Here is a 16,678-nt window from a genome sequence, read left to right as displayed (position 1 = left end):
CTGAAAACTCCATAGCACAAAAAATGTTTAGGCCATCTTGAATCATTGGAAAGATAAAAGATCAGAACTGAATGATTCTCTCTAGTGAAAACATTTCAAAGATAGGGGGTTGTCTTTGAAAAAAGTCACCACCACAGATGAAAAAGAAAATAGTTTGGGGAAGTTTAATTCTGTGAATTTCTGTGAGACATATTTTCTCTGAAGAAGCAGGAGATAAAAAGTGTTTGTGTGGAAAGAGGGTAGAAGTTGATTTTTATAAGGAATGGTTTAAAAAAATTAGTAAAGATAAATGTTTCATGAAACATAACCTATCTGCTTAGGTTAGGAGACAATCTTACGCTTGCTCTACCTTTTACTTTAGAACTCATTCCCTTATACCTGAAGGTTCTTCAGCTCCATCCAGTCACTCTCCCTTAGCCCAACTTGAGATAAAAGGGTGATAAAACGAAGGGAGCCCTCTGTACCTGATACCTTGAGCTCCTAGATTATGGCAGGATATAAATTTAACAAATAAACCCCAATGCCTGAAGCTCCACTCTTAAGTGGAGATGCAGTTTTTATAGTACTGGTAGACTGTGACAAGCACCTGATAAATTGACTTCATGCTGAGATACCTAAGTAAAGGGAATTTAGCTTTTGTTTCCCCAAAATAGCCTCTTCCAGGTAATCTCATTTATACCATGGAATAATTAGTGAAAACTAGACTGAGTCTACCATTTCATTAAGGCTCATTAGGAAGATGGTTTTCGCCACAAAATTATTTCTGATTTGCTGGGTATCAGAGATGGCACATTTTCTTTGATTGGATAAGGAAGGGGAAAAAAATAAAGTTGCCTTTGAGTCATGCTTAACTCTTGGTGATATACAAAGACACATTATAACAGTTTTCTTGGCATGATATGAAAGTCATTTAAACTGTCTTCTTCAGGGATATTTTTTCCCCTGGACTTCCCAGTTGATCTCCCATCCAAGAAATGTAGTAGTACCAACTTCCTGCTAAGCAATATGTCACTCTCTTCCACCTGCACATTCATTCCGGAATTATCTAAATACAAAACAATTCAGAAGTCTTTCAAGTAGCTTTTCAAGCATTCACTGGTATTTTAAATGGTATTTCTGCTATACCTTCAATACAGAGAGTGAGGGGAAGAAGAATGAGAAAAGCAACTTAAATATATTATTAATTTTTATTAATAATATTAACTTAAGTATCGTATGCAGTCCTGGGGAAATATATAGGTAGTCCTCATTTACTGACCACAATTGGGAACAGCAACTCCATCACTAAGCGATGCAGTCATAAAATAAAATGTCACATGACAGTGCCTGACTTATAATGTCAGTTCCAGCTGTGGTCATTAAGCAAATCATCACGAGTTGTTAAGTGTGATGTTGCGTGATTGTGACTTGCTACTTCCTGCTGGCTTCCCCATTAACTTTGCTTGTTGGAAGCTGGCTGTGAAGACTGCAAATGGCAATCACGTGACTGTGGGATGATGAGACAGTTGTAAATGCATGCCAGTTGCCAAGTGCCTGAATCGCAATCAAGTGACCTCGGGGACACTGTGATGGCTACAACTTCAAGGACCAGTCTTAAATCTCCCTTTTCAGTGCCATTATAATTCCGAACAACACTGAATGAGTGGTCAGTAAGTGAGGACTACCTGAATGGTTGCCTTAAAGAGTTGTGGACATGTGCTATGTTCTGCATGTTCCAAAGCTCCTTCTTGCAATTGAAACTAAGCAAGGTGCAACCCCCCCCCCACCATGAAGCAATGAAATCAAATCCCATAATATTATTTTTGTTCTGTACTTGGCTTCATTACAAATTTCAAATCATATCCAAATTTTAATGAAAACTGATAACTTAGGGGAGATAATCCTTTTACACTGTTAAACTGACTGTAAGGCTGTTTCATAGAGTGCAGATCAAAGGGTGCAATTCATAGAAGTTCCCACTGCGCCAGCACCACTAAAGAGTCCTGGCAAATTTAAAGATGATTAAGGATGACTGCATATTATAGCTGTGTCACTATGCCAGTGCTGCTACAGCTGAGCAAAGAACCTGCCACGACTCTCCCACTGGAGAGAACGGTGCAGTCATAGATTGCATGGGTGGTTTGTTAGCCTTATGGCTACATTCTTCTAAAAAAATATTTTGGGGTGTGCAAATGTTACTTTGAATTTTGTCTTTCATTTTAATTAAGTGAAGAACACGGAGGTACAAAAGTACAACTGAAATGGAAAGCTAAATTTACTGTAAAACAAGCCCTGGCCATTATTTTAAACAGCTAGTAGACCTGATAACAGCTAGCAGGTTAATTCAGTACCTTTTTCCTAACCATCTTTTATTTCTGACAACAGCTCAATACAGCAATCACAAACTTATCTGAGCACACAGGCGATTTCTACAAAATACTTCTCCCCATCCCCATACTGTTGTATGCATGTCTCCTTGTAAAATCTTAAGGTAACAGGATTCTTTTAAGGAAACAGGATTATGAGCTGGATATCATCATCGTGATATATTTTTATCATGATTTATATATTTAAACTTTTTTTCTTTTAGGAATGGAGAGAGGGAGCATTACTATACTGGTTTCTCTGTGATTCATGACACTAAAAATGTAACCATTAAGCAATTTCAAATAATCCTGATGTATAACCAAGTAAATAATTTCTGGGTTTCAGATATTCGTCTGAGCACCTTCCTTAAATCTTAATCTATTTCCTGAAACTCTTATCAACAACAGCTGATAATCAGATTCAGAACGTAATTTACACAAGAAAGAAACGAGTCTCAAAACTCTCCAGATCTTTCCTGCAGCATATAGTTTGTTTTATTTGCTCCCTCTTTTCCATGATTCCTTCGGTAATGACCTTCCTCTTCATAATAGGCTGCCTATATAATTATGAGATAATCAGGGGGTAATAAAAACAGCTTCAAAGCAAAGGCAATATATAGCTCCCACAAGCTCAATAAACACCCAGGATGCAGGCAAAATGGTAAGAGAGAACAATTGCAGAAGATATTAATCTCAGATTGTGACAAGAGCTAGAGTCAATTATTACAATTAAATCTATATCCTAGTTCTAAATCCAGCTGGCCACATACAGACAGGATGTTGAAACCCTGAACCTTATTGCAGAGACTTGGTTCATACGTTTGGGGGCAGTTCCTATTTCACGGATACATTTAGAAAAGTAATTTCTGGAAGCAAACAGCCCCCCAGAGGGGCCAACAAGACATTCATGTAGTTGAAATGGAAATAACCAGTATCTCTTACCAACTGATTGGTAATCCTGAATCTGGCCTGGGCTCCTTCCCTAGAGTGAAAGGATAAAGCAATAGTAAAAGAAGCAGCACCCCTCCCTCTTCTCAGCTGGTGCTCCAACACCCAGGGAAGATGCCTGGAAATGAATGTGTTCTCTGAAGCTTAATTCTCTCTAGGCTTTGCGTGGTTTCTCCCTGGGAAATCTAATCACAACCTGAATGTTTCCTTAGGCAGGCAATCCACCCTGGACACAAGAGGAAGAGGATGGATGAATGGCATTCTGTGAACAGTTCTGACAAGCCCCTTTAATGTTTCAATCATTGGCTGGAAACTGTGGCTGTGGAGGATGCCCAACAACAAAGCAAAAATCCAATTTCAGAGATCACACCTCCCCTTGTTTCCCAGCTCTGCCAAACCTGAACCTCAAAGGAGGCTATGCATACCATTTTTCTGTGTATTTTGTCAGTGAACGCCGCCGGTAACACCATTAAGCTTCGGCAGAAGGACTAACAATGTTGTTCAATTCTAAGGGAAGAAAACAAGGAGGGAGGAAACCCACAGAAGAGACTGATCTCCCAATAGTTAGGAAAGCTAATAGCAGGGAGGGCTTTGATGCAAATGCTCTTTATCTATATTTTATTGCTTAGGGGTGAAGAAGGGTCACTAGAAGAGACACATTTACAAGTCTTGATTTATATTGCTTGCAAATTAAATGGGACATGAGTGGAGGTCATTAGTCCATAGAGGCAGATGTTACTAAAAGGCGTAACCCTTCAAAAGCATTTCAGGTAAAGAGCACAAATGTCTCTACCAAAGGGGATGGGAGGGAGGACAGGTCAGTTCCTGCAAGGTCAGATCTTAAAACCAGTTTATCAGAAACTCAATGGTATTTAAAAAGAGAATTCAGCAGATTAAAAGCAAATACCGTTCTCTTCTTCTTGAAGCTCACCATTAAAAATCAATGCAACCATACTTGGCAACATTATTTCTGAAAATCATAATCAGTTCACTACTTCAGAATTTAGTATGATTTTCTTCAGCAATATAATGAGTCAGGGATTAGCCTGAATTGCTTCATAGGTACTGCTCAATCCATTTTACTTTTCTTGCTGTATTTGGTTATGAAGAAAGCACTGCAAGCAAAGTAACACTTGCTAATGTTGCATCTATTAAACAGATAACAAATTTTAAATACTTAACCACAGTGGAAAGACACTGCAAAAAGGAATAATAGAATATTAGAATTTCCCCAGAAACTTATTCAAATGCTACTAAGATACAACTCTAAATTAACGTAAATGAAGAGTGGAAAAACAAAATTCAGAGAAGTCATCAGAAAAGGCTTCTGATGGAAGCATTTTATGATTGTAATGCCACAACAATACATAGTTCTTTATTATACAAATGCATTACAGATATTGGTTTGCATACAAAACCGTGCAGAAACACTTCCATTCTGGAACAGGGTGGGTTGCTGATCATCCATCTGTATCCCTTCTGGGGAACTACAGATCAGTCAGTCTGAAATTCCCCAGAAAATATCTGGGAAGATTTGCGAGCACATAATAAAGAGATCCATCAGTAGGTGTTTTGCAAATAATGGAGCACTTACTAGAAATCAATGTAAATCATTTTGTCAGATTATCCTGTCCCATTTTTTGATCTGGTAATTTCCTTAATAGAGTGTGGGAATGTTGTGGACATAATATATTTGTCCATAGAGAAGCACTTGACAGTAATCCACAGGGTGGGCGTGTGCGTGCGTGCGTGCGTGCGTGTGTGTGTGTGTGTGTGTGTGTGTGAAAGTTGATAGAGTGCCTTTCATCTAGGGCTATATGACCTCTGAATGACCTCTATATGGCAACAAAGAGTTAGAATTATCTGTATCTCTTTGTTGTCATTTAGTAGCACCCAAGAGTTCAGCAGCCTCAATATGATAGTCTTACTTTCATTATTAAGCTAGACCTAAGTCAACTAAATTTATGATATCCAAATATATCTTTTCTAATCCATGCCTACGTGTCAAATCCCCAAGAGTTTGTTTCTAGAATGTGAAAGAATATAGTTTAGTTATCTTCAGAAGAATTCCCTTGCTTTCAGAATTGGTCTCTGTATGAATTCTAATTGGACAAGCAAGGAGGGGTGCACAAAACTGATAAGGTGGTCTGATTACATCTGATGCAGAAACCTGACAGAGTTCTCTGCCCTTAAAGGAGATTCACTGGAAAGAACGAAGGCCAAAGCACTAGGTCATTGGTTCATGTAGCTCTGGATTTATATAGCTGATCTTGGTTCACCAAAGCTTTTAAAGGATGATTTGTCATAGCTTAACTGTCCTACCTTGCAGTTTGGAAATCACTGGAAGGTATTTAAATATATCTTAATGTAACCTAATCTTTTAAAAATGTTCCTGCTACTCAGTTGGCAGAATAAGGTTTACATTTATAAAAGGAAAACCCAGTTTTACTTTTCTTCCACTAGAAAATATGTATCTTAAATTTTTAAATTAGTCTCATGACTAATTAAAAAGCAAGCAAAAGAAAGAAGGAACCATGGGAAAACACATGCAATATGCAAAAATCTATCGCAGAATCCGTTTTTTAATCACACCTTTTTAAAATAAATAAGTACAGAACCTATTTTTAGCAGTTTGTAGGATGAAACTGAATGTTCATCCTTTTAATGAGACAGAAGGATAATAATCTGCCTTTATTCTGGTTATACTGTATTGTCAACAAACACACTGACAGTTAAGGCAACTTCCTCACTGTTGAGTTGGCTTCATGAGCTAGCACTCAAGGCTGGATAACAGCTTAAGGTTATGTCATGCTGACTGCTCATTCTCAGACGGATTAAAATGGTGCCAATTCTACACCATTTTGGAAAGAAAAAACACTTTAAAAAGGCCACCTATCCTTTGGGAATGGACATTTTTATCAGCAAAAATTCAGTTGGCCCCCAAACAAAACAAAACAAAATCTCTGGTGGTATTTATCAATTTAAAAGCAATCTGTAACTTTGAAGGAATGCAGGTATTGTAGAAAGACGCAGACAGCCTGATTCCCTCATGATTCTATATAAAAAATGGAAGCATGGAAAGGCCTCAGTGGTTTTTGTCATTAACAACCTCTTTTCCCTGGAGGAAATGGCAGCACTGTTTTACTTCAGAATATAAAGTGTTTATTTCCTCTACTGAAAATTCCATCTCACTTCACTCCAAATACACATATAGCAAAAGTATAATATACCTTTGAATAATTTATCCCAACCTCTTCCAACTTCTTGTTTATGTCTCCTGAGGTACAGCAAGGCTTGGCTTTATAAGCAAGAGAAGGAAGGCGCTGAACATACAGATTTCCTTAAAAAGCACTTTATTATGCTGAACTCTCAATTGTTCCAAGATTGTAAACCTTCACTTCCATTGTATCAGAATGAAACGTAATTACAATGGCTCATGTTGGTCATTATCTTTCACATCAAGTTTTGACAGCTATGATCAGTTCTTGTTTTCCTTTTTGGAGCTGATACAGTTTTGCAAACACCTTCAGCCCCACTTGGTGTTTAGGTAAATAATTCCATAAATTTTTATCTCATGTTTTCTACAAATTGTCCTTGAGAACTATAAAGTTCTCAATGGACTTTCTCCTATAAAAATAAGTATATAATTGCTGCATTTTGCAAGCACTAATAGCCTGATGACATTATAGATTTCTAAAAGTATTAACATTTTAGTTTGTAGGAGTATATTGAGTAAGTTATCACCATGTGTGCCATTTCTTGAACTATAAATCAATGTTCTGTCCTATTTGACTTTTTAAAATTTCTTTTCTTGAACCGGTCGACTCTATGCTAATAAAATAATCAACCAATTCAGGCAAGACTGAATTTTGTGGGCATGCAGAGGTTGCCAAATATACTGTAAGGTACAGTCATGAATTAATATAGTGGAATTTGTAAACAAGGGTTTAGGCAGTGAGTTTGAAACATCCATTTGTTAATTAAATGATGTTTTTCTACATCTTCCACAAGATTAATTATAAGTACTGACTTACAACCGAAGAAGGAAAGAACTAATTTTATAAGGTAAAGAAAAATAAAATAACTTGTTCCCTGTACCCAAATATTCCTTTCCACTGCCATTGTGAGCACTGGTCTACAGCAAGAAGGATGAGAAGATGGAAGTGTTAGGGGGTAATCATTAGCAATGCCATTTTAATTATGCAGGTTGGATGCTATACAGAGGAGATAGCTTTCTTCTGGCCTCTCCTGTAGCTAACTCAGTTGACTGTGGGTCTGGGCAGTTCAGCTTGCTGCTGGGACCAGTTTGTTTCAGCTGAGCCTCCTTAGGAGCCTCATACTTTGAGCAGCCAGGTTATTTATAATTCATCCTGCTTTGCCTACTATACTGAATAGAACTCTAGAAGTTACAACATCATTTCTGCAGGAAGGTTATCTCCAGCATCTCATTCATATGAACATGGGCCCTCAGGGTGAAACAGGCTCCTCCATATCTTCAACTTTTCACTATGAATGATAACAAGAATTTGTCTTGTACGTGTGTGGATAGACAGATGGATGGACAGACAGACACATAGACACATAGACACATAGAATAAGGGGGCTATAGTCACAGCATCTGGCCTACCTTGGCTGATTCTCAGAAACTAAGCAGGGTCAAACATTGTTAGTGCTTGAATAGGAAATCCCAAGGAAATCCCAGGGCTGTATAAATACAAAAAGGGGTGGGGTAGCGAACCAATCCCAGAAACATCCCAGAAGACACAAAACCATTTCTAATGATGCCAAAAAAACCACCCATGGACATGTCCATGAAATCACATGAGGTCTGACTCAAAGAAGACTTTACCTTACACAGGCTTTTACTGAGTCATTCTAGGAAAATCATTTAGCTATAGAGCCACATTTTTAAAAGTCAAAGTAATAAATTATACATGTTTGAGATTTGGGCTCAGAGTTTAAATTAACAACACAATTTCCCAAGATTTTAATTACTGTGTTTCAAGATATAAATTTTGCGGAGCACAAAAAAATTAATTTAGATGCTGAGGGGGAAAAAAACCCTAAAAGCATGTTATATCATGTTTTACACAGCTGGAGCATTACAGTGATTATATCTAAACAAAGCTTTTCCATCGTTATTTTAATCTGGCAACTAGCATTTAATCTGGTCTTGTCACATTGGCAAATAACTATCTGTTTGCTTGGATTTTTTCCTGCAGCTGAATTACAGAGCATTTGTGCAACAAATGACAACATAGACCTACATTAACAAACAGCATCAGACACTTTTCCAAACATAGTGATTCTGGTAGAGAATAATAAGCTTAAAGAACAGAATAAACCAATACAATAAATTTGTAGAACAGGCAGCTTTATATTGTCAGTGCTGAAGAAATCAATTGGGCCCCAACAATATAAAAATACAAAATAGAAATAGAAAAGTAAGGTGAAGTAAAGCCATCAAATCTAATCATAGCTGATTTTATAAAATGGAGAAAGAAATCTACGTTGGGAAAACACACACAGAATATCCTATTCAGGCACATACAAATGCACAGAAAGGGATAGAGTGAAATGATTCTCTTACAACTCCTAAAAGGGGGCTGCCATAATTATTCATGAGATAAAATGAAACTAAAGTCAAGTGGAAAAACATTAAAACGTTTCACAGCATATGCACAATAATGCTTAATTTTCCTTTTTACAAAAGGTACTGAAACATAGCTAAAAAGACAATAGTTCCTAGCTATGTGAAAGAGATCAGAGGTACAAAGGAAGGAAAAATGAAATAATAAATTCTGCCAGTACTGAAGGCAGGGCACTGGAATAATTAAAAATGGCATGGCCAAGCCTATGTGTTAATTTTACAATAGATTCATACAGCTGTCCAGGATAAAGGCATTCACAATCACCAAGGTGACTGTATTTAAAGCACCCCACACTCAAAGAATCCAGACACCAGCACAGTGATTTCATTTCACTGACCAAGTGCCACTATTTACAAAACTAAAACAAAACATCATTCCATGCCAGCAAAGGACACTGCCCTTTGGGTAAAGGAAAATGCAATATTACTAATTATGCACCATACATGCAGAAAAGCCCTCTTAAAAGAATTACTCAGATGGCTATTAGTACTAAGAATCATTCAACTTTGTAATAAATACAGGGAATCTGCATTTGTAATAGAGATAATTGCCTTTATTATTACACATTAAAGATACTTAGAAATAAAAGAAATATAAGTTACATGCCATGTAATATGACTATGTACAACTTAAGGTAATTAATTAATTACAGAACTGCTTTACCCACCCACCCCAACTTGTCATAACTCAAGGCAGTTTATTTCTATACCCTTAATAAAGATTAAACATGGTTAAAATTAGATTGTGGGCTATGCTAAAATGAATGTAAAAGCTGTTTGTAGTTTCTCTGGAGAAGCAGAAGGAAATCACTGTCTATGCTTGACATGGTGAGAGGCTAGGATGTTTTGTGACACAAAATTTTTAGTATAATATCCAGCTCATTTATCTTTAGTATAAAGTCTGCATAATCTGAAATATATTCTAATAATTTGAAGAAAAGAGTAAGAATGAGAAGAAGAATGCAAAATGAATCACTGAGCATCAGAGGTACTCTTCAAAGGCAGAATCCTCCTCCCATATGTTGTGATACTCTGCTGGCCACTCAGCACTGAAAATAAATGTAAGGTTTTTGTTCAGAGCTTGATTTCAATGCTCTATTTCCATATGAAATGTGGATTGCATTTGGATTTCCCATTCGAGTCTCACACTAAAAAGACTTACAGCAGTTGGAGATTTATGATTTAGCCAGACATGGCATATATGTGGATCTGAACCAATCTTCTCACTGAATATTCAAAAATGAATTTCACAGAAGGTAAACTCAGAAAAGTATTCAATACATACTCACAGATACCACAGGCAAAACATCTATACTAATATGATGCACAATGAACATAGGTAAAACAGCCCTTTGCTTCCCACAATGCTTTTAGTCATTCAAGATATTCCTAACACTACCTCCACCCGTGCCCCTGATGTTGCATATGACATCAGCAAGGGTATTTTGTTTCTGGTAGCACATTTAAAAACTAGTCACTGAATTAAAGAATGTGCCTGGAATCAATAGATATTTTTGGAAATAGATGGTGCACGAGGCAGGGTACTTTTGCTTTGTACATGTCAACCTACAAATTAACTTTTTTTAAAAAGTGATTAAAATAACAAATCAGGAGGGTCATAAAATATGGTAGATACCAAAGGAAATGTCCATAGATAAGGTCTTGAGGGAAAGCAGATTAACATCCTGGAAATATTCATGTCTAAACAAACCTGCATGTGCATCATGATAAAAAATAAGCATTTATTTGAAAGAACAGCTAGTATTAATGAAGCTTTCCCGATTATTCAAAATGAAGTGATCTTATGAAGCATTATGTCTTTGTGGCCTTTACTACTCAGTAGAACAAAAATAATCTTTAGCAGATTCACTTTGGATATATAGATAGTCCTCATTTAGCAACTGTCTCATTTAGCGACTGTTCCCAGTTACAATGGTGATGAAAAAGTAATTTTATGACCAGTCCTCGCATTTATGACCTTTGCAGGTCTGTAAAGCAAAGGAAAGCTGAAGTAAGATCATAAGCACAGTTAACAGTTTCACTTGGCAACTGCTTCACTTAATAACTAAGTTGCCAGTCCCAATTGTGATCGCTAAATGAGGACTACCTGTAAGGGAACAAGTGAAAATGAGATTACCCATGCAGGACAATGTTATGGACAAGCATCCCCTTTGCTCTTCTTTCCATATGAGCAGGAAAACTAAACCAGAGTTAGAACTTAAGCATTTTATATTATTTTTTAAACTCTAGACTTTACACAGGTAGGAACACCTTCAACATGCAAAGAGGCACTGATCACATCACAAGTGTGGGGCCAGCCCAAACTTAGTTCATTTAATCAGATAGGAAGGGCAGAGGCTGAGCAAGCAGGTAATAGATCTGATTTCTTCACATATCCTGTTCATGTTCTCAAAACCTACACGCTAAAAAAGAATTCATATTAATAGGACAAGTAGTTCCCAAGATTACTTCCCTATGATCTGCCCCAAAACTGGAGTCCATGTCAAGGTCATCCAATCATCTTTGTCTACAAAGAACAATGAAAACTGATCTCAGAGAGCTTCTGCCTGTTCTAGCTGCCCTCCTCTGACATCTTTATGGAGGAAATATCACACAGTACAGAAAGCACCACAACAAAGGCAGAGAAGAAAGCCCTCTTTGCTATATTACTGCCATGCAGCAGGAATTCAGATGAGCTTCTGTTACAATGGTAAAGTGGTTCTGGACAAGTCAGAATTAGTATTCTAATTTCAAATCTTGATTTAAAGCTGGTTTTGAATCCTGGCTTCCTTGAAAGCACTTCATATTTTCTGATTCCAAAATAATGTGAAGTAATGTTTAAATTATGAATCCTGGTTAGTTTTTCATTTGTATGAAGAGGGAAGCAAATAACCATCTACCAGCTGTGACCCAATGGCAGAGCTAGAATTTCTTTACTTCTGTCAATCAACTGCAACCTAAATATTGGAAGACTGGATCACGGTCACAGCATAATCAAAGCCCCAGAGCTTTTGGGATAGGAAATCTAAAGAAAAAAATGAAGGAAATTTATCATAGTGAAATTTCTTGAAGGCCTCCCATAGCCCCTATTTGTTAAACAATTCCATTTCCACATCTTTTGTTCCTTGGTAACCCTTTTTTCCTCACAATATTTCATACTTTTAAAAAAAATCTTTGTTCTTAGTTTCCATCTGCTTTCACCTACAGTTCTGAGTCTACTATTTGGATCTACTCTGGGACTAGATTGGTCTCCCAATTTGTCCTCTAACTTAGCTTCTGATCAAGTGGAAAATGGGCCATGCACATACAGAAGCGTTCATGCATATTTACTTTGGCATGCACAAATTTCTCATGCATTATCCTCATGCTGCCACCCAGAGTCGCTTGCTGAGATGGGTGGCTATAGAAATCCAATCAATCAATCAATCAATCAAATTACAGTGCAACACTGTATACTCCTGCTGTTAAGGAGAAGAGTCAAGACATTCATACTGACTAAACCAGTTGCTTGTTTGCTACACAATTCCAATATTATTTTTATTATAATAATAATAATTTGTATGCTGCCCAACTCCCAATGACTCTGGGTGGCTCACAAGTAATAACATTAAAAACAAGAAAAAAATGCAGTAAGAAAAGAATAAAGGATGGCAAAGATGACAACAACTGGAAGAAAAAAAGAAATAAATCACACAATTCAAGGGGCTTCAGTTCCCTTGCCAAAGGCCTAGGCAAAGAGCCAGATCTTCAGTGACCTTCAAAACACCAGCAACACGGAGGCCATCTGGATCTCGGGGGGAATCTCATTCCAGAGGGCAGGCGAAGGGCTACAGAGAAGGGCTCCTGATAGATGCCATTGTTTAATTGAAGGAACCTGGAGCATGCCAACCCTGCCAGATCAAATCAGCTGGACATAGGCGGCAATAATAATAATATTATGTAATTTCATTACATTTATTATAGCTACCCACTCCAGCAGATTCTGAGGCCTTAAGCCTATTTTCTCATTGTCAGAAGAATTCTGCTTTCAATAAATGTTTACTTTTATTATTTCAAAAAATGATTAAATAAGAAGTACCCAGAATGTTCTCCCCTAGACCAACTTCTGTTTATTTTCCCAACTGGGCATTTTCCTACTGCTGGTTTAAAGCACCATTCCGTGCTCTGAGTTTTGGTAAAAAACACTTGTGAAAAATTTGTTTTGATCAACTTTACCCTGGCTCTGTACTTGTATTTGTGCTTGGTACTGAATTAGTCCTTAACTAGCAAAGGTGCCAATATACCACCTTCTTGCCTCCCCTCCCTTTGGGAGCCTTCTCTTTTGTCAGCATCATCTGCTGGTGTGAAACATGTACAAATCAGGGTGATGTAACAAGGAAGTGCAGGGCTGCTACATCTTTTCTGACACTATTTGTTCTTTGTATTATTTCACTTGTACAAATCCATCTGGGCCATTTGCTCCCTTTCCTTCTTCTTCATTTTATCTTTAGAGACTCATAATTCTTAGGAACATTCTGCTGGAAGGCAAAAATGGCTAGCTTGCATTCAGAAAAATCACTAAAATTGACAAGGAGTCTATGGGTATTTGGAAACATTTCTCCCTTTTTGGGTTCCACAATTCTATACTTCATCCCTATGTAAAACAGCCCCTTTTCTGTGGTGTACTGCAGTGAAATGTTGTGCTTGTATGCTGCGGGGGAATGGTGTAGAGGGCAAGAGAAAGTCAAGTCATTTGGGAGAACCAATGAGCTTTTATGCAACTCAATATATAATAGTTGTAGTTTTACGAAGGTAGAGGAAAGAACAGGGAAAAATATTGGGGTTCTACCTGATGGGCAGACACCCAGGGGGAACAGATTACCTGATTTTGCTGACCTGAGAAAAGGCTATGAGACAGCATAAAGTTTATATACCTTGTTGTTCTGGTGAGATTCAGTTGGCTTAAGCAGGAAAAACTAATTCAGAATGCATGGTGATGACAGAAAACTGGTTAAATTCTGACCAGGAACTAAATAAGGTTCACATGAATGGAGGAGAACATTATTGTTCTTGGGGCATATTGGTGCCAATTTAAATTGCAAGCGGGAAAAGAATCACTGCTAAAGTAACTTTCACATGCTGTGCTTCCTGCTTGTTGTTACTTCACCCACTACTTTTCATTACAGGAAATCCTAACAAAAGGCTTCCTGAAAATTCAAGCAGACTAAGTGTCTTCAAAATCTTTTAGCTATTGTCTTAATCATCTTTTAGAATATTTAGCTTTACAGAAACTCTGTTATGTGGACCCTGCTAAGTTATGGCATAACCAAATACTCTGTTACTGGGACACTAATTGGAGGGGCCTCAATTCACACAGAAACTTGCCCGGTCCATTAAATGTTTGCCAATCGGTAATTACTTCAAGAGAACGTGGATAATAACTGTACCATTTACGTGCACATATACCATATTAAAAAGGAGGAAGATGATGGGAGACAAATACTCAGGGCAATTCTGCATTGTTTTAGTTTAACACAAAGACCATTTCTGATGCATTACTGAGCCAGTCCATACTGAGATTTACATTAAGTGCTCTGGACCATTTCTCAAACGTCTAAAAGCATTTGTCTGAAAGCAGATGAACAATGCTCAGCTTCTCAAACAAAACATACCATGGCTCAAGACCGGCTGACATTCAGATCCTTTGCTCTGAAATATCTCAACTATACAGCTGATGCGTGAACAAACCCTATACATACATTCAAAAGAAAGGTGCTGGAAATGCTTTGATTACCCTTTTCTTTAAGGACAAGCCTGCTTAACTGGTATGGACAACAACACTAAAAAAAGAAAGAAAGAAGGTCATATGTATAATTGACTACCATTGAAATCTTACATATATTTACCTTGGAGTAAGGTCAATGAATGCAGTGGGACTTATATCTGGGTAAATTTCTATACGATTGTGCTGTTCAGTTGAAAGGGGAACAGATTTTATGATGAATCAAAGTGCCTTGAGTTGCTATGTGGTTTATAATCCATCACTGACATATTAATCGGAAAAAACTCAGAGGAGATTCAGGTTGCAGTAATCCTAGATGACAACAGCTTCTGAAAACTCTGCTGGGTATTTGCACCTGTGGTTTGTTGGTTGGTTGGTTGGTGGTTTGTATGTCTGGTGCAAGGGGAGGTAAGGAAGAAGCAACCTTCTCATTTCCAGAGACCATCTTTACAATTCTGTCAGTAGCTATACAAAATGGATGGAGCCAGGATTTTCAGATTCTTCCCTCCCCCCACCCATTTTGGGTTTCTGGAAGGATTTTGGAGGTTTTCACTACTTTATAAAGTATGTTAAGCTTGTTCAGGAATAATACTGTATTTCTGTGATTTCCCCTCTCAAAATATGCCACCACTTTTTGGCAACGGTGGTCAAAGTGACTTTGGGGGTCACAAAGATGGAGTTGGATGCCACATGTATACCCCCACTTGTTTTAGAGCAGTATATACTTTTCTAGGATCAACTTACCACATGGCATGCATGTAGGTTGGAGGTAGACGGGGGCTGCTGACTGGTGTGCAGTTATAAGACCTCATTATTCTTTCCGCCAGCAAAAAGTTTCGAAAGAGGCTTGCTACTAGAAGATCCTGTCTGAAGAGCTTTTGGAAAAGATCTGCAAAAACAAACAGAAAACTCACAAAAGGTATACAAATGGAAGGCATCTACAAAGAATGTGGGAGTGGGGGTGGGGAATGAGAACATCCCAAGAAGAACCAATGTAAATATATTTATTTATTCAATTTATATAGCTGCCCATCTCACATTCGTAACTCTGGGCGGCTTACAATTAAAACATAAACAGTACCAAAACCTCAAAAAATAAAAACACCCATACAGGCAATACAAATGTTAAAAACAATTAAACACCATACAATACAATCACTGGGAGAGCACAGGCATTCAAGAACAGTACAGCCATTTTATGGGCTCCACACCGCTTTCTGATCCCCAGGCCAGAGGCAAAGCCAGGTGTTCAGGCACTTCCAGAAGGCCATCAAGGTCAGGGCCAGCCTGACCTTGGGGGAATGATGTTCCCTAGGGTGGGTGCAGCAGCAGAAAAGGTGGGGGGGATCTTCCTGGGTCCTGCCAGATGACACTCTCCAGTGGATGGAACCTGCAACAAGCCTCTTCTGCTGGACCTGATAGGATGGGTAGATGTCACTGAGGAGAGGCAGTCCCTCAAATAACCTGAACCCATGCCATGTAGGGCTTTACAGGTTATCACCAGCAACTTGAATTGTACCCAGAAGCAAATTGGTAACCAATGCAGCTCGCTGAGCAGAAGGGTAATGTGCGCAGATCTAGAGTAGGTGCACACATAACTGCCCGTGCTGCTGCATTTTGCACCAACTGAAGCTTCCGAATACTCTTCAAGGGCAGCCTCATGTAAAGTGCATTACAGTAATCCATACAGGAGTTGACCAGGGCAGGAGTGACTGAGTGTAGAGCCTCCTGATCCAGGAATGGGCACAACTGGCACACAACTTGAAGCTGTACAAAGGGCCTCCTAGCTACAACTGCTACCTGCTCTTTGAATAGGAGTCATGAGTCCAGAAGTACCTACAGACTGCCTACTGGATCTGTCTGGGGAAGTGTAAGTGCAACCCCATCCAGAACCAAAGATGGTAAATTCCTAGATCCAGGTGGCCGCAAAACCCAAAGCTACTCAGTCTTGCCAGGATTGAGCCGAGGTCTGTT

At 38.2% G+C, this 16,678-nt stretch overlaps 1 protein-coding gene across 3 annotated transcripts in view; it reads right to left on the bottom strand.

Moving 5' to 3' along the window:
• Window positions 1-16,678, bottom strand: part of RPTOR (regulatory associated protein of MTOR complex 1) — a 420,855-nt gene that overhangs the window by 147,707 nt on the left and 256,470 nt on the right. For all 3 annotated transcript variants that reach the window (XM_063293407.1, XM_063293409.1, XM_063293408.1), the window contains exon 9: window positions 15,449-15,593. In XM_063293407.1, the coding sequence (XP_063149477.1) occupies window positions 15,449-15,593 (145 nt within the window). The remainder of the gene's footprint in view (window positions 1-15,448; window positions 15,594-16,678) is intronic.

Source organism: Candoia aspera, chromosome 2, assembly GCF_035149785.1.
Source record: "Candoia aspera isolate rCanAsp1 chromosome 2, rCanAsp1.hap2, whole genome shotgun sequence".
Taxonomy (NCBI): Eukaryota; Metazoa; Chordata; class Lepidosauria; order Squamata; family Boidae; genus Candoia; species Candoia aspera.
This window is presented reverse-complemented; position numbering and strand designations above follow the sequence as displayed.